The sequence below is a fragment of the Mirounga leonina genome, unplaced genomic scaffold (assembly GCF_011800145.1).
Source record: "Mirounga leonina isolate KUSES-001 unplaced genomic scaffold, KU_Mleo_1.0 Mir_115, whole genome shotgun sequence".
Classification (NCBI taxonomy): domain Eukaryota; kingdom Metazoa; phylum Chordata; class Mammalia; order Carnivora; family Phocidae; genus Mirounga; species Mirounga leonina.
In genome coordinates, this window is record NW_023270268.1 from 11,795,551 (window position 1) to 11,814,729 (window position 19,179).

General features: G+C 34.0%; 1 protein-coding gene and 1 non-coding gene across 2 annotated transcripts in view; one reads left to right on the top strand and one right to left on the bottom strand.

The window, feature by feature from the left end:
* STT3B (STT3 oligosaccharyltransferase complex catalytic subunit B) overlaps positions 1-19,179 on the bottom strand; it is a 100,647-nt gene that overhangs the window by 2,202 nt on the left and 79,266 nt on the right. The window contains exons 6-15 of the mRNA XM_034993270.1: positions 18,188-18,286; positions 16,454-16,600; positions 15,491-15,539; positions 13,957-14,111; positions 11,753-11,964; positions 9,915-10,102; positions 9,184-9,355; positions 8,142-8,315; positions 5,189-5,302; positions 2,718-2,930 (exon numbers count right to left, since the gene is read on the bottom strand). Of these exons, the coding sequence (XP_034849161.1) occupies positions 2,718-2,930; positions 5,189-5,302; positions 8,142-8,315; positions 9,184-9,355; positions 9,915-10,102; positions 11,753-11,964; positions 13,957-14,111; positions 15,491-15,539; positions 16,454-16,600; positions 18,188-18,286 (1,523 nt within the window). The remainder of the gene's footprint in view (positions 1-2,717; positions 2,931-5,188; positions 5,303-8,141; positions 8,316-9,183; positions 9,356-9,914; positions 10,103-11,752; positions 11,965-13,956; positions 14,112-15,490; positions 15,540-16,453; positions 16,601-18,187; positions 18,287-19,179) is intronic.
* Positions 10,834-10,937, top strand: LOC118007180. Its single transcript, XR_004678309.1, has one exon. It is a non-coding gene; the product is annotated as a U6 spliceosomal RNA (small nuclear RNA).

The following is a 19,179-nucleotide window of genomic DNA, read 5'->3' on the forward strand; positions in this document are numbered from 1 at the left end:
CAAGAAAAAAAAGCTGTAACACTGAGTTTCATAGATCTTTAAAAAATAACATTTTTCTAAACACTTCAGGATCCCACTAAAATACGTTCAACAGATGTTTTCTGGTGTAAGAAACAAATCACTACAAATGTTGTTAGAACCTATTGCAAAAATATTTGCTACGTTAGACTCTTAGAAGACAAATCAGACAGACCACGTGTCTACCACTCTGACAGCCACAGATACTGAGAAGAGCAAATACTTTTTGCAAACAAATAATTTAAAGCACTTAGAAGAGGATGAAGACTTAAATACTTAAAAACTCTTGCAGGTGGTTTCAGAAATTCAGGGTAAATGCTAGATCATGTAATTTATGATGTCAGTTTAAAACAATTTATAACTTTTTTCTAACAGGCACAAGAATAAAAGGCAAAATGCAGTCCTTCCTGAGGTTATAAAAATTAGCTTCTGCTAACTTGTCCATAATTTATGTTACTTTATTATTAATTTATAAAGGCAAAAAAGTAAAAAAATTTCAGAGGGCACAATTTAAAAAGATTCAAACCAGGTCAAAGTGTTAGTTTCCTTATCATCATCACCTAAAGATTTCTAACATGAAACCTTTTCTATAAGACCTTGTAAAATGCCCCCGGTCTATGTAAGTATGTAACTAGACCTCAGTGACCCATGCCAAAAAGTCTTTTTATCCAGCCCTGGACTACATAACAATTCCTAGTGCCTCAGCCTTGTCAGCTTTGTAGTAGCAGGAATAAGTCCTCAAATGACTATACAGCCCCAAAAATAAAAACTGGGGTGGGGAGAGGAAAGCAAATATTCCTCTAGTGCTAGTATAAAACAGAATATAAAGACATGGAAACCTGAAATTCAAAATCCATGTTGTTGGCTACTAGAATGTATGTTTTGGGCATACAAGGCACACTAATTTTTATTTATCCATTCATTTACTGATTTTAGAGAAATGATGGGAAGACAAAAGAGCTCAGAGTAAGAAAATTCACTATCAGAGGACTGTAAAAAAAAAAAAAAATTCACTATCATCAGTTAGACAGCAAGTTCAGTGGCTTTGTTTCTCAGACAGGGTAGACTTTAACTGGGCTTAGATGTCTCAGGAGTAAGTGCCTTGAGACTAGCAGCATTTGTTTTGACTTCCGCACTGATGGGACTCACCAGTTTCTCCGCCCACATGGCTATGAAAAACCAGATCATTTGATCTGTCATTTGATGTAAATACTGTTCAGTGAATTTGATATGACTAACACATGCATGTCAGCTCCATGTAACATATTTAAATATATCAGTCTAGATATGGCACTTTATATCTGACAGAAAGTATTAGTTTAAAAAGTTTCTATTTATATATCATACAATTCATATTTAGTTAGCCCTTTTATAATACACACTGAAATAATCTGTACTTTGAATATATTTTAAGTATATTTTAAGTAATGCAAAGGGAAAGACAACTGCATTAATGATTAAAAAAAAACTCATCCAAGTAATGTAAACCTAAGCATTTTTCAAGACTTAAGACTGAAATGGGTCTAATAATTAGTATTATAAGAGTAGTACCTTAAAATACAACCTTAATATTTTACTTGACTGCTCATTATTTCCCATCTCCCATAGAGAGCAACCTACATAAATACTCATTTTTACTAGCCTATTACAGCAAAGATTAGATCTATTTGGCTTAAGTGAGCAATAATGACCTTCAATAAAATACTTCATATCTTATTAAATATTTATTACAAAAGGACTAGAATAGTCTCATCATTATAATTCCCGTCTACAACCTTTGTCATGATAATTACATTTAAAAATAATTATCTTAAGATAAATGATTTTTTTAAATTCAAGACTCTACTAATTCAGGCTTGGTCTTTACTCAGTGAGTAATATAGTAGCAACATAATAAGAATGGAACATGAAGGGCGCCTGGGTGGCTCAGTTGGTTAAGCAACTGCCTTCGGCTCAGGTCGTGATCCTGGAGTCCCGGGATCGAGTCCCACATCGGGCTCCCTGCTCAGCGGGGGGTCTGCTTCTCCCTCTGACCCTCTTCCCTCTCGTGCTCTCTGTCTCTCATTCTCTCTCACTCAAATAAATAAATAAAATCTTAAAAAAAAAAAAAAAAAGAATGGAACATGAAAATGCAATATAAATTTGCTTTGACCAAAAGATGAGAAACCAATCACATTTTTACTTTCACAAAAGTTCGGAAAGTGATGGCCACAGATATATCTTACTTTCAAGTAAGTCTTACTAATGGGAATGACCAAAACTAAAGCCAGAATGCCTCTGGAAAATCTCAGCTTGGTTCACTGATAATCACTATCCAGATAATGCTATCCAGAAAAGGCTGCTGCTTGGATATCTCAAGTGCTCAGTTTGAAAGGAATGGCCTTAATAGGCTAGTTTGATACTTTGTATATAAGCTATAGTCTACACAGATCTGGCAAATGAAATTTTTTTTTTGTATAAAACTGTATCTTCTTTATTTTGTATACTTTAATCTCAGAACAAAATAAACAAAAAAACCCCCACAATACACATCCAAACCCCGTCAAATATCGGAAGGGACAGGGCTTGAGGGCCTTCTTTCTTGCCTCAAAGACAGGAGAGACAAATGAAAATTTATTAGTAATTTTTAGTAACTGTTTTTGACAAACCAACCAACTTTGAGTTACCCTTTTATAGACATGACTTCCCTTGGCACCTACCTTCTTTGACAAGTACTTCTGTTTTGGGAAAATGTTAGTGACTCGAGGTTTATGGTCTAGTGTCTCCCTGTTATCAGGTGCTTTCACTTTATATATCCTCACAAGCCAGTGTTCTGATGTAAAGGCTTCCTCCAAATGTTTGAATTTAATGTCCTTGTTTCCAATCTCAGCATTACGTGTTCGGTCAAAACCTGGGGGTGTACGAAAATCCAGCTGCAAAAGTGGCATTAGTATGAGATGTTAACTGTATTGGAAAACATTCAGTATTAGAAGATAGTAAATGTTATAATCAGAGCGAAACTCTCCCTTTAAACTAGGAAAACAAAATCAGAGCAATATATCGTAACATTTTTCATATGTTGCTAACTAGATAAGAAGAAATGAGGAAGAGAGAAATTAAATAGAGCAGAATTAGAATTTCACTGAACCCTTAGAGTACATGAGCAGCCTACGGGCATAAAAAACCGAAAACAGCCAACCAAAGGAAATCCATCAAAGCCCTTTTTATAGGTAACAGAGAAACACACCAGAAGGGACTTCTTTTCTGTTTCAGGGCCTTGCTCTATCTACTCTCTCAGCCTGAAAGTTCTTCATTCAGCTCTTTTGCTAGGCTGGCTCCTTTCTATCTTTTAGTCTCAGCCCAAACACCATCTATTCAGGGAAATAGTTTCTGGAAATTGGTGGTTGAGAAGTCTCCCCCATTGTTTCCTCATCTTTTACTCTACAGCATTCACTGCTAAAGTTTTTTATTTATTTTTAAAATTACCTGTATCCTCCACCAGGATGTAAGCTGCATGATGACTTTATCTTATTCAGAGTGTGGCTTTATCTCCCCAGTGTTATTTGTTAAATAAATGCACAAGTAAGCAGCGATACTACATCCAGAAAGTGGAAACTATAAAGGAAGTTAGAAAAGCCAAACCACGGGAGGATTTATGAGGAACGAAAAAAGGAAAAAATGGGGGAAGGGGAGAAGATTTTAAGAAATTCTCAGAATAAGTTTATGTTCACAAAGAGCGTAAGCAAATTCAACTTTAAAACAAAAACAAATGCTCATAAGGGCGGAACTTGTTCTTGCATATCTATACGAAAGAAAAGTTGTACTCATGTCTTAAACATTTATTATTTTGAATAGGGAAGACATCAGAATGAACGCATGCTAGAAGCATGACTTGAAACTGTTGATAAATTTAAAGGACACACACACGAAAAAGTCTTTTGATGCCATCATTATGACCAGAAAAACTAATCTTTGACCCATTTTCTGAGAGAGCTAATTATCATGGTTTAAGTGCTTCTTTCTTACATGAATTTAGAGACCACACAGTTGCTTTCAAAGAAAACCGAAACACAAACAAAACCCTAAATCTTGCAGTAAAATTATTGTCTATTTTTTTAAAGCCACCTGCAGAGTATAGTCAATGGTACTGTAATAGCATTGTATGGTGACAGATGGTAGCTACACTTGTGAACACAATGTCTAAACTTGTCCAATTACTACACTGTATACCTGAAACTAGTGTAGTATTATGTTGCCAACTGTACTTTAAAAAAAAAAGAAAGAAACAGAAACAGAAAAAAAGCCACCTATGGAGTAATTCCGAATGAATAATAATTACCTTGACCCCTGCGTAAAGTTCAACAAGCAATTTTTCCTCTACCTTCTAGTATCAACCAGAAAGCAATATGAAATCAGGCAGTTTTCACTGAAATCTTAGTATGAAGGTCTAACTTGGCATTATAGTCATACAATCTAAGAGAGCTATAAAGAACCCCAGAAATCAACTCATCAGTCCAGCACCTATTGTATAAAGACAAGGAAAAAAATGAGTCCAGGGAGGATGTGACTTGTCCAAGGGTTACATAACCTGACAGAGCCAGATCTAAAACCCAGGTATTATGGCAGGAAGTCCACTGTTTTCTTTTTGTCACAATGCCTCTTTGCACATGCACTCATTTTGGGGACCCTTAAGCTTTTGTACACACATCATTCTAATATTCTAGGAAACTCTTACCCAGATAGTCCCAGCTAGCTGTGATAACAGAACAGTGATAGAATATCTGAAGTGACTATGTAACTTGACTCTTTAATTTCAGGCTTTTCCCCACAAAACAGCAAAGTAGCCTACTTACGATCATGTGGTTTCCTACCTAGAAGACCTCTCCCCTACAGAAAAATGTCTTCCAAAAGCATGAGATCAAAAGGTAAGATGGCAAGCGAAGGCTGAATTTGAGCCTAGTGTTAATTAATATTTTGGGAAGAAGTCTTTGTTCTAAAAAAATTTCCCCCCTAACTTTTTACATAGTAGTTTCAGAAATCTGAATTTAAGGGGGTGTGTGGAATCTTTGGATAGCATATTTTTCTTTACAGCAAAACTAAAACATTCATTATCCTGTTTTCTGGAGGCAAACAAGACTACTTTAAAAATATTCCTTTGAATAAAGATTATAGGAAAACTGATATAACCAACCTGCATTTCTCCAAATCTGTAGTATGACATTTTATACATAAGGCAATTCAACAACGTGGGGGATCCTGCTTTGTCCACACGGAATTCTCCTTGTGGGGTGAAATAGTCACTTTCCTACAAAAAAAGAAATCAAGTTTCTGTGTCAGTTCAATTTAACACATTCAAAGCCACCAGTTTCCCCCTCTCATTTCCCCATAAGAAGTAGCTCTTGAGGTATCTTCAAAAAGCCATTATTCAGTTATCTCAAAAAAATACGGTATTAGAAGATTAATTCATAAATTTAACATGACCCCTAAAAGAAACCTGCAAAAACTATCGTGGGTGTTTTTTTTAAACTGAGTCTAGAAATCATTTACAAAAAATAAACAAGAGTATCTAAGAAAACAAAAGAAAAGAACAAGTCTTTGTTGGATGAGGGAGGGCAGATTTTAAACCATGTTATAAAATCTCAATTATTTAAAAAGAATGGTGCCAATGCCATGGTTTAATACCAGGTAGGCTAAATCTCTCCAACTGCTCCATCCTCAACCCCATTACACATTTTCAGAGTTTTCCTAAAAATTATTTATTTTTCTTTATGAACTCTAATCAGTTCTTTGGTTGGGGAGGAGAAATGTCTAAAAAACTGTGGTATTTTTTATTGGGATTACATAAAATTTATAAATTAACCTCTAAATTGCCAATTGGCAATTTAGATAGAAATTTCTCATCTAGGAATTTATCCTACAGAGATATTTACATATGGACAAAATAATGAGTATAGAAAGTTATTTATTACACCACTGTTTATAAGGCTAAAAACCTGGAAATAACCTAAGTATCCATCAAGAGGGAAAGGTTAAATAAATCATGGTGCACACACATTACCGAACAACCACTTGGAGAGGCAATCTGACAGAGAAGGGGACCTCAGGATGGCTCCTTGAATGGTGGTGGGTGAGGATAATACCATTCCTTTAGGTGCAGATGTGCAATAAAGGAATAAAGAAGGCTCTCCACATATTCTAATATGGGAAGATCTCCAAGATATATTGCAAAGTGAAGAAAGCAAAAACAAAGTGTATACTTCGCTACTAGTTACCTGCTTGAATAAGAATCATAAGAAAATAAAACATGGGACTTTTTTTTTCTTTTCTTGGAGGAGGGGATAAATTTTTATTGTATATCTCTTTATATTTTATTTATTTTTAAAGATTTTATGGGGTGCCTGGGTGGTTCAGGTCATGGTCCTGGGGTCCCAGGATTGAGCCCTGCATTGTCAGGCTCCTTGCTCAGCAGGGAGCCTGCTTTTTCCCTCTTTCTCTACTCCTCCTGCCACTCGTGCTCTCTCCCTCAAATAAATAAAATCTTAAAAAAAAATAACATTTTATTTATTTATTTAAGATAGAGAGAGAGAGAGAGAGAGAGCACGAGTTGGGGGTAGGGGGAGAGGGAGAAGCAGACTCCCCAACTCCCTACTGTGCAGAGCCGGATGAGGGGCTTGATCCCAGGACTTTGAGACAGGGACACTTAATTGACTGACCCACCCAGGCGCCCCTATATTTTATTTTTTGAACCATGTGAATGTATTATCTATTCTCAAAGTTCAAAAATACCCAGTTTGAAAGCATGGTAACTGGATCTATCATATGTCACAATTTTAACACTGCTAAAGCAAATAAATGAAAATCACATACTGGAAAAATTAAGATTAATACAATGAAGTAGTGTTTTAAAATAATAGTTAAGGGAAAACATCACACCATTTACATTTGAACAGAAAGTTGGGAGCTTTACTTCATCCCTGTCACATGACACACATACATACATTTTCCCAAAAGTTTCTTTTATTCTGGGTCAGTGGTAATCTTACTCTCATCTTTTGTCCCTTCATCATGTAACCACAATGCTGGGTGCCCATCCTCTATGAGCTCACAATTGAGAGGGAGAGATACCTTAGAATCTATTAATAAAACAGGCTACATGTGATTTGATGATAAACACACAGATGCACCAGAGAAGGGCTTCTGGAGAGTGGAAAATCTGTGGTAGGGAAAGTATTCCAAGAAAGAGGAGAGTATATAAACAGAGGTATCACATAAGTCAAAGAAAGAAACCACAAGGCAAATTTCACAGGCTAGAGTAGATTGACGGATGGAAAAAAGTTGATAGAGGGACAAGAGGCCAGCAAAGGAAAGGAAAGTCGTATTAAGGGGTTTACATTCCAAGTGAAGGAGTTTGGATTTTATACCATTGTTTCATTACAGAGATTATTTCATACCAACCCCTAGGCTGAGCTTCATCTACATCCCTACAAATTTTCATAACAGCACCACAAATTAATTATTCCTGGCCTCCCCATTAGTGACAATCTTATGCTACCTTAGTCACCATTATAACACCAGAACCAAGAATGTGACCTAGTGCTTCAAACATGTAATGCTGCCTGGCCAAAAATAAGCTGCCCATATCACCAAGCTGACAATGGCAGGGTTTTAGTCCTAACTCCTATCTCTCTGATTTCAAGACCATTAATCTACTGAGGCTTTTAAGTTGGACAATGATATGATCAATGTCATGTTAGATAGGGATAGGAAACAAGATTAAGGCAAAGAGAGCAATCTCAAGGTTACTGTCCCATTTCAGGTTTATTATCATTAGGGTTCGTATCACAGTGGAAGCAATGTAAATGGAAAGAAAGGGCAGAACCGAGAGGCTATAAAGGAGTAAAAAGCAAGAGTCTTGAGAGGGGACAGCTTCATAGGGAAGAACAGTCGTATCAATGAATTTCAAAAGTTTTAAACCTGGAAAAATGCTCAATGCTTTACTATTTCAAAAAACAGTAAAGTCAGGGTAAGGGACTAATTTAGGGGATAAGATGATAAAAACAAATACAATACAATCAGCAAGATAAGAAAATTACTTGGACACTGACAGCTGTCTCTCACACATGTAGAATGATCTAGTTTCTTACCCGAATGTCTTTTGGATGTTCCCCTTCAGCTATCCTAACCATCCAGAGAAACTTGTTGATGTCATCACCAGAATAGCCAATAACTCCTCCAAAAATAACCAAAACATAATCTACATCCAGACTCCTCATGATTTTATAGGCTGCTGATTCATTTGAAGACATAGCTTTTCCCACCTATAGAATAAAAAATGACAATGTGTGTACTTAGTCCCACAGTACACTAAAAATAAAAATGAATGTACATTGGACAGAATGCACCTCAAGAGTTTATTTACATGGAATTCTTTCTAAAGAGATGATCTGCTATAAATTCAACAAATTTACCAAGATCTATAAGCACCTCACTTACTATAACCAATTATAGCAGGAATGTCAACATCTGAATACATGTTCTAATATTGTGCTTAATAATTAAGCTTCATGAAATTAATATTTTAATATAAAAAAATACAATTTCTCATAACCTCAAGGCCAGGGATGACCAGCAATCTAGCTGACGCAAATGTTTTCTTCTTCTCTGTCTACCAGATGATTAGCTACAATGCTAATACAAATAGAACTCATTTGTTTAACATCCATTATCTATTTAAAATCTTTAAAGAACGTGACTACCTTAATTTATGCAAATTACTTATTTAATAGAGTGAACGTAATTTACATGCCCATAAAAATGCAGTACATTTGGCTTTATATACTTGCAAATAATTTTAATTTTAAAAATGGAAAATAAAAGTTAAATAATACTTAAAAGTTTCAGATTTTACCTAATTCTTCAGTGAGCTAAGTTTATCATGTGATATACCAGAAATCAGCCTACAATTCTGAATATTTAAATAAGTAGACACCATTCTTAAAAACAAAGTATATTAGCATACCTTGAATTCACTTTATTGAATAAATGTGTGAAATATTATTTTGAGAATTCAGCAAGCAAAGAATACTTTTACCCACATTTTCCCTACTCAAACACAAAATGAAGCCTGACTGCTAAGTAGTAAATAAAGATTTGTAATTTTTAATCTTTTGTTTATCAAATGCTTACCAGTGCTATGTGGCTGTTATTCCAGGTGTTATTATCCACCAAAGTAGTTCTGTTAGCCATTCCAGCTATCTGATAGCCATAATCCCACCAAGACATCACTCGGGCATGTTCATCTGTATTTTGCCTTAGCCAAAAGTAAGCTTCTCTAAAATCATCTAAGATATTCCTGGTGCTGAAAAGAATCACAATATTCTTTTAAATAAGATCTTAAATGTGAAGAGGGTCACTTAAAATCTTGAGGGGCTAAGCCATTAGGTAATTTCACATTTTAAAAGCCTCAACAACAGGGGGGGAAAATCCATGAAGACCTAGACTAGTGCTTTTTAAACTGTAATATGCACACAAGTATCACCTGGCCATCTTGAAAAAAAGTGATTCTGGTTTAGTAGTTCTGGGGTGGAAGTGTCCGTAGGGAGGTAAAAGAAAAACATGGTGGCTTCAAATGCAGAGCCTCACAAACATCATTCTATCTTTGAATTCTATCTTTTGAGACAGAAAAAAAGGGTAGGTAAAAAAATCCTTTTATAGCCAAGCTGCTTTCTTTTTATTTTACTTTATTTACTTGAGAGAGAGAAGAGAGTGAGAGAGCACAAGCAGGGGGAGGGGCAAAGGGAGAGGGAGCCCAACGCGATGGTAGGCTCCATCCCAGGACACCAGGATCATGACCCGAGCCGAAGGCAGACACTTAACTGACTGAGCCACCCAGGTGCCCCGCCAAGTTACTTTCTTACCCATCATGATTGTAAGAGGCCAGGACCACACTTGGACTGGAGTAGGCGTTGCTTGTGACCCAGGTACAGTGGACTGCAAACATCATCAGTAGCATCAGCATCAACATGGTGACAATACTTTTTATATTAGGACCTAATCCTTCTTCAGTTTTTTCCTGTTCAGTTACATGTTTCCTCACTTTACCTGCCTGAAAATAGAAAAACTGGTTAAACAAATCAATTATTTCACTTGTGTCATTAAGACATTCAGGGAAAATGTGAAATCAATTTAATTCTTTGAGAAGGAAAATGTATAACCATCAGGTATTCTTGTGTGGGTGATATGTTTTCTAAAAGTTATCAAGGTAGATTTTAAAGTCAAATGTGAATGAGAAGGATTTCTGGGACTATACCCAATTCAGGAGCTGTTCACAAAGCAAAATACTTCTAGTATGAAACTTTTGAACCCAGGTGCCCTTATGTTTTACTTAACACAAAGGCAGAAAACAAAACAAAGACAAAGGCGATAACTTTGGTTATCTCTAAATATTTGGCCTCATTCTGGCAACCTTTTCTTATAAAATCTGAATTTATTATCCTGAAAATGGCAATGTCCACCTATAATTCAGATTGCAGGACTTTAGTATAGGGAAAACCTGCATTATCATGATCTTCTAATTACCAAAGCCTCAAAATAACAGGCTTGTTATTTTGTTAAGATTACAATCTTGTTAAGATTACATTTTTGAAAACAACAAGAAAATCCCACCAAAAACTGAGTCACAGGTTCTAAATTGCAAGGCTAGTTTTAAAAAACCACAAAACATAACAACCACAAAAGCAACAATATGCTTTATTAACACAAATCTGCATAAATTCTATGGGACCTATAAAAAGGAAAAGAAGAACTTCAAAGTTAATACTTATAATGGGAAGTCTCATTGCTTACTGGTATTTAAAAACCTACTGAATATTCAAATAGCGAAGTTTAACATGGCCCCTGCACAAGGATGACACGCAAATTCAGAAACATTCCGTATTTTTTCATAAAAGGTTCTTTTTTGCCCCGCTCATCAAAATAAGTAACATGGGATAAAAAAAAAAGGTCATCCAAGCCGTGCTCTTACAAGTCTTTTCTATACCAGCATCAAATATAATCCTGCTGTTATGTGAGAGGCTAAAAGTAAATTACATTATACCGGACAGCCACCTGTTACTAACAAACTAGAGGCTTTTTTTTTTTTTTTTAAGAGAGCAAGACAGAGAGTATGTGTACACACTCATGCAAGCTGGGGGGTGGGGTGGGGTGGGGTGGGGGCTAGAGGGAGAGAGAATCTTAAGCAGGCTTCATGCCTAGCATGGAGACTGATGGAGGGCTCAATCTCATGACCTAAGCCAAAATCAAGAGTCAGACACTTAATCAACTGAGTCACCCAGGTGTGCAAGAAGCTTTTTTTTTTGTTTTAAACGCACTTTATTCCCTTTACTTTTCAATCAACCAAATATTTAAAAAGTTTAAAATACGGACCTACAGGATTAATGCTTGTACACATCGTTTCAGAAGGGTTTAGAGTGTGCTAAATTTTGTGTAATTAAGTAGAGCACGAGGTTTTTAACTCTCAAAATTGGAGGGGTTTCAGATAAAACCTGAGCAACAAAAAAAGAGAATTTCTTCTCTGATTACACTGTATTTGCTTATTCTAAGCTAAAAGACCAAAAGACCAAACAGGGCCCAAATGTTGAGGCAAATAGTCACAGGTTGTCTAACTCCTTGTTTAATCATTTTTCTTAATATGTATAGTTCTTACCATGGTAGGAAAATAAAGCACATAAAATTTTTAAAGGCCTTAGATGCCCACCTTATCATACAAATTTCCTGGGTTTCTTTTATCATCCTCATCACTGCTGTCTTCCACAGGTGGGTTTTCCCTTTTCATGTCATCCCCCAAATAGTGCTCAAAAACATTCGAGAAGGCAATTGCAGACAGCATACAGACGACCGGAGTCAGAGTCAACATCAGCCGCACCATCACTCCAGCAAAATAGACAGCACTGATTGCATACAGAGCAACTGCAAAGACAAGTTCGCTTATAACACTTCAGAAAATGTCCACAGAAAACTGAATTCAGTATTTAATGCTACATTATAAATCAAAGCTAAAAAAGAGACACACATCCATAAAGAGTTAATTGTTTTTAAATTGATAATACAGACCAAATGATTTAATAGTCATATTTAGAAATTATAAAGCAAGTTGACTGAACACTACATATCAACAGTTTTAGGTTAATATATCATGATTCACATTTAATTATCATGGGAAAGATGATAATTTAGTACTTGTCAATAGCATCACACATTAGAAAATCCATAGCTAATAGACAAAAACATACTTGGTGAATTGTATTATTAGGCACAGTAAGTTTACAGAATCAAACAGTCTATGAAAAGCCAATGCAAATATCTGGCATAAAGCCTGCTTTAAAGTAGGAATGGGATGAAAAGAATGTAATTTATTAACCAAAGGAGGAACTTGTAAAGTTATTGCCAAGAGACTTAAATTTTTGAAAGTAATTTTTAATAGTCAAAGCCTTCTAGATAATGTGCTAACCAAGGGAAAGGCTCCACCAATTCTGGCTAAAGGCTCTATGACTTTAGAAAGTCAGTGGTCATCAGAGCTCTTATCTCATTTGAAACTAAATTTTTTTCTGACCAAAGATTTATTATATCATATTCTTAAGTGTACAGCTCAATGAATTTTTACATATGTGCACACCTATGTAATTACTACCCATATCAAAATATAGAACATTTGTATATCTCCCTCAGAAGGAACCCTCATGCTTCTTCCCAGTTAATAGCTGCCCTCCCTCCTCGCTAACAAAAAAGGTAATCACTATTATTTGAACTTCTAAAGCATTAATTTGGTTTTCTTTATTCTTGAACTTCTTAAAATGAAATTATATAAAAATGTTCTCTTTTGTACTGGCTTCTTTTATTTACCCATGCTATTCTTTTATTAAATGCTGTGTTATATTACATTGTACAAATACATCAGAATTTATTTGTCTGTTCCACTGCTGATAACCTTTGGAAGGTTTCTAATTAGGGGCTATTATGTATAAATTTGCTATGTACATTCTTAAACATGTCCTTTGTTGGACATACGCACTTATTTCTCTTGGGTATATACCTGGGATTGGGAGTGCTGACTAATGAGGTGGGCAAAATGTTTAAGCTAATTCTATCATTCTTCTGAATGACAGAATATTAACAAGACCTTATCCAAAGTCACTAATCTATATAAACAGGACAAAAATGAATGTTATCCTCGGTTATAACTCATGCAGGTGCTATTTTTCTCTCCCGACTTTACTCTAGAATAGTAACTTGAGTGTCACTCATGGTTCATACATCATACTTGCACAAGTTCAAGTGTGCATGTTACAAATCTTTTTTAAAGTTTCAGGTTTTAACACATACTTCTTGTGATGACTTAATCATGTAAAGGTCTTTACTATCTGCTTATTTTGTCTCCTTATATCTTGAATGTCAAATCTTAAACACTTGGCTTTAAAATAGTTTGAAAATACCACCTTGTTAGTTTGAAATAAACACAAATCTATCAGTGAAGAGGATGTTAACTTAAAGGTGATTCCTACTCCATTACAAAATGACTTTACACTGAAATATGGACAATGGATGAGGCTGTGAACTTCTTCCTACTTAACCAGATCTAATTCAGAAAATAAAGACTATATTGTCAACAAAGTTATAATTTCCAATTCTCAGCCACAGACTATAGTAACATTCATCTCTCAGAAAACATACTCAATTGAATGAAAATTTTATATAACTGTTCTAAATTAATTTAAAACATTTTAATATGAGTAAATATAATGCAAATTGACTGAATTTTTCTTCACTAAACACGCAAAATGAGGAAATTTATCTTGAATATGCATAGACTCAAGCAAAGAAAAATAAAACTTTAAAGTGATAACCTCAGTAAAGAAAATAAATAATTGTCCCAAATCAAAGTATTTATTAAAAATCTCTTACCAAATACTCTTTCATCGTTGATATTTTTAATGCAGAACCATAGGCCTGCTGGGAAGGTACACACAAGAATATGTAGATCAAAGAAGAAAGATACCCAAGTCGTAGGTTGATGTTCAGACACTGATGCAATAATTGGAATGTGTATTTTTGCATACCTGGCATTTAAAAAGTTAATATTGTTTAAAATTAAATAAAACAGGAGTTTCTTTTAGATGAAGAAATTTCCTTTGACTATAAATATGGTCCCTATCCCCCATCCCTTCTTGCTTGAAAGTATATTCCAATGTAACCTACAAATGGAAATAAATCTGGTCTACACTGGTAAACTAAAAACCAATATGCCACTCCTAAAATTGGAAGACTTATCTAAAGTCAGTTATAAAAGTGTTGGCTCTGACTTTTAATACAAAAATCTTTGTTCAAATACGAATTTTCTGCAGTTTTGCTTAGCTCCTATGTTTGTTATCAACAAGCTTCACATCTTTTAGACTTATTACTAGCAGAAATACCTTATCCTGTAAAATACCATATTGCCACAATACCTTTCTTAACAAGATGGCACAAAGGCAGGGGAGGGAAACTGAAAGGACAGGACAAATTGCTCCCAGCCCTGAGATTCCAAAATAGTCAATTAAATAAGAATGACGTATAAAAATTTGACCTAGTAATTTAACCTCATCAGAATAACTGTCTACAACCAGGGTTCTCCTTCAAACTTTTCGGAGATCCACAGGCTGATCTCTTGAAATAGGTGTCTAAATGTTAGCTTGTCATTTATACATAATTTACTTACGCCTTTAATTAGACCTGGGCATGAGCCCTTTTGGTATTGTGTCAAGCAGGCCCAATCAATAAGTTGTTTATTGGTAGGTTTACTGGGCCACATAGGGAGTAATAAAGAAGACAAAGAGTGGGAAGAGAGAGAAACTATCATCAACAGATTATATTCTTATCCTTAGGAAAACATTTTAGACACAAAAAGTTTTACTGAACTGGTTGACTAATTTAAAACCAAAATTTTTTATTAATTCATTTTATAATAGCACTCTTTAAAAATGCAAAAATATCCTCTAGTGTATTTGACAGATTAAAAATATCAAGAACTTAATGTGTTATTAGGGAAAAAGTTAAATTTTTTCCTCATAACTACAGCATATGGGTTTATAACATAGCACCTTAAGAATTAAAAATTAAGTATTACTTAAGATGGAAACTGAATGGTTAAAAGCAAAAATCAATTATTAAAAGGGCACAAATGTTACCTGCAATGTTTTGACAAACAAAACTAAAATAAGGAGTTGAACATGTAGAACAGAAATGTATGATATATATATATCATACTAAAGGTGCAGTCTAAGAAACAGGAGTTTTAAACAAAGATAAATTCCAAGGGATGATTCAAAATTTATTAAACTAGCATATGCTAGGTACGTCAGAAATGTTGCCCAAGTACTGACAGAGATACTGAAATACAGCAACATAGGAAAAAGGTATTTTAAAATAATATTAGGGCAAATAACTTATCTGCACTTACCCAGTGTCCCACAATGAGTAAAACCTGCCACTCCATGGTGCAATGTAACCTTGGAAGGAAAAATGTAGAGGAAATCAATCTGCCTTTTTATTGTTTATGTTAACTGATTGTTATGGACTAATGTAAATTAATACTAAAAGAATTTCAGTTTTCTTTTGTAGGTGACAACATATTTCATATAGCTGGCAGTCAGATAAAATAAGGTTAGTAATTATATAAAAACAAATATCCATGGAGATCACATTTCCAGAGAAATACAAGTTGATAGATAAAATTATAGAAAGTTTTCCCATTCTCCTTTAAACTTCTAGTTGACTAGTAAAATAAAGCTAAGACATTAAGTTGGCATTTGATAATTTAAAAAGGGGGAAGATGTCTAAATTATCTAATCCAAATTTAGATAAAGTGCAAAGATGATTTTAAACATTCTTGCCTTCACTCTTGTCAATTAATCCTTCTTGATTTTGAGCTAGGCAAGTACATTAATTTGACAGATGGAATGCCTTTAGAGAGAATCTGATTTGTTTCTAGGACTATTGAAGTTCAGGATTAGAAAATCACTTGGAATCTAGACGCAGATGGAAACTGATTTGGTTGAGTGTTTAAAAGTTGGAAAGAGAGTGTATGCACACAGAGTAATGGCAAGCTTACAGTAGGTAACACTGGAAACTCTGAATTTAAGTACTTTGGGGCTATTTATCTATCAAGAGAAGGATGCTTGAAAGTGTATTTATCTGGGACTGAAGCATTAAAGTTGAGATGCAGTTTAAAAAAAAAATTACAATTTGTAGTGCTCTTCAGATTTTAGAACCTTTGACTATTATTCTCATATTGTTCGTAAAAACTACCACCACAGTATTTAACCTAACCAGGATAAATAGAAAATGTACAAAATTTGTAAAATAATTACCTTTTTGAATAATCTAAAGACAAGATTCACAGTCTACAGGTGATGACACCTACCTGTATAAGTCAAATAGATGACACTAAGGAACACAGCACCTGCAGCTAGTGATACACCCAAAAAGAAAAGGGTCTGGAACTCTTGTTTTGTTAATCGGTCTCTCAGATACTGCAAGAAAGCATAAGCTTGCAGCAATGCAAAGACACCTAATTAAAGAAAAGGGTGATATAAATAATCAACAAAGCACTTTTCCAAAGACTTAAAAAGGTTAATTTAAAGAGCTTCTTAAAAATACCCTGTATCATACATATCAAAGCCTAGTCATTTCATCTAACCAACATTTCCTTTGTCAAAAACACTTAAAAAATTGTTTTACATTTTTAAAAATGATCAGAATCCCTATATATGGACCAGATACGAAAAATCTCATTCATTTCCATAACTAGAGCCTATTAATCCATTAAATTCCTCCTTGTCCCATATTTTAGTGACAGGTTTTCTAGGGGTAAAAAAAAATAGAATTGTCATTACAAAAAGAGTCCTTAGATTTACTGAAGGATACAAATGACTTGGACCAGGATAATCCTGATAGTTACTCTTTATGATTGAGTGATAGGATGTGACCTTAGTTACACACTTATATAAGATTCTAAATTACTAAATATAAGGGTGAGTGCTAAGATAAAATTAGAGCAGTAAGAGCAAAAAGTATTTAATTGTTAAAATAGACAAAACATAATACAAAAGCACTAGGTGTAAAACTAAAAGACATGAGAGAATCCTAAACCCATATGGCATATTGATTTTTCTTTTAAAAAATTTATTTTTCAGAATTTTAGAATTTTAACCATTTTAGAATGATTAAAAGTTAAGTATAATCATAGATTTAGATTTTAGGAAATATAATAACCCATGTAACAGAAAAAGTCAGGTGATTGTGTATCTTTACACACATTGCTATAAAGGATTATATACTCAAAACTGGATATACATTTCTTGCATATAAAACTACCTGGTAATTTTATAATATCAAATTAGAAATGTAAGTAAAAGTATTCATAAAATGCTATGTAACAGTAAGGTGTGGGTTCTTAACTTTTTGGGGGCGGGAGTTCAAGATTCTAACTTAGAATCTCATAAAAGCTATGGAATATCATATCAGAGTTAAATATACTGATAATTTATAAAATGTTGCAAATAAAATAACTACCCACAGGAAGTCTGTGGGTGTCATGGACCTTGTGTTAAGAATCTCTGTTAAAGTTTTATTCAAAGGTCTCCCATTATCTTGTTAATTGTGACCTAGATTAATAATGGCAAAGTAGTCTGCTCATATGGAAAGGAATTATATTACTTCATAATCAATATAAAAGTCATTAATTTCAGTTAGTAGATAAAATATTTTAGGGAGATATAAGGGACATAAAAATAAAATGCTCCATCTAAATTTGCTGAAATGCAGTACACTCAGTGTAGATACACTGTTTAATATTTGTTTAAACCAAGCATATGTTATTTAGTATTTGCAAATAACATGGATTGTGCAAAAAGGAATATTTCCCCTTTTCAAAACAACAGTGCCGGGAAAATAGGCACATTTGGGAACACAGTATTAGAAAGTCTCAATAAAACTCTGACTTCATATTTTATAGTGGCAATGTTTTAGAACCGTATGATGAAAATTAAAATCAAAAAGAAAATGAAAAAAAAAAAAAACCTTAATTCTCTTGAAGACTGGCTGGTAATACATTCATATATTCTTTAGAAAAAGGAAAATACGTATTTTTTCATACCAGCAGCTGCCATGTGTTCACTTGTCCTGATTGGCTGGAATCCCACAAAGGGTATCTGCATGGATAATATTAAACCCACAATGTAGAAAGTGCTATATGCTAAAAAGACAAAATAGGAAACAAGGATAATTTACTACTACCATTAAGTACTTCAAACATAAATGTATACAATAGCTCACATTTTTAGCAAAGTTTTAACTAACCTTATTTTAAGAATAGAATCTTGAAATGACTGCTCTATTTGATATATATTTGCTGGTTAATCACATATTATAAATCATGAAAATTCTTTCTACCAATCTTTAAAGTACTTTATTTTGTAAAATATCACTTAGAACAGTTTAGAAGACTGGTGTTGCTTTCCTTTTCCTAAAATGGAATCAAGTTTTCAATCTATCAATAATAACTGACATGCCCCAGAAGCTATGTAATAAATAATTAAAAACTATTCCTATTGGCATTACTCTGAAGCATGACCTAAAGAATACCGATCCTCATCATACATAAATAGCTATCGTCTCAAAAACTCTCAAGTATTCCACATCCTTTTTATAGTCTGACACTTTGCACAGTACCTCTCAGTAAGAAACAACCCCCACCATGTCTGTCCACCAAGTTTTCGGTCATAAAAGAAGAAAAAGACTAAGTATACAAAAGTCAAGCCATAAAACAGACTAGTTTCTGAATTTACTAGGGTCTAATAAAGGAAAACTATTTGCTCTTGACATTGAGTAAACTATAATATTCTTGGCTTATATAAACATAAATGTAGGGACATGGCGGAGGGATTAGAATTTGTGTAATAACTTGTTTTGCATTTAGGTGTTCACAGATCACTATTTTGATTAAGTTCATTACAGAGAAAGTTAGAATTAGGAATCATTATAATTGGAAGTTATTTAGAAATGAAGGTAAAACCCATCTCAAATAAGTTAACATGAAATTATTCCACTTATAATAGAAGCTTATTCACATTATTTTATGAAACACAG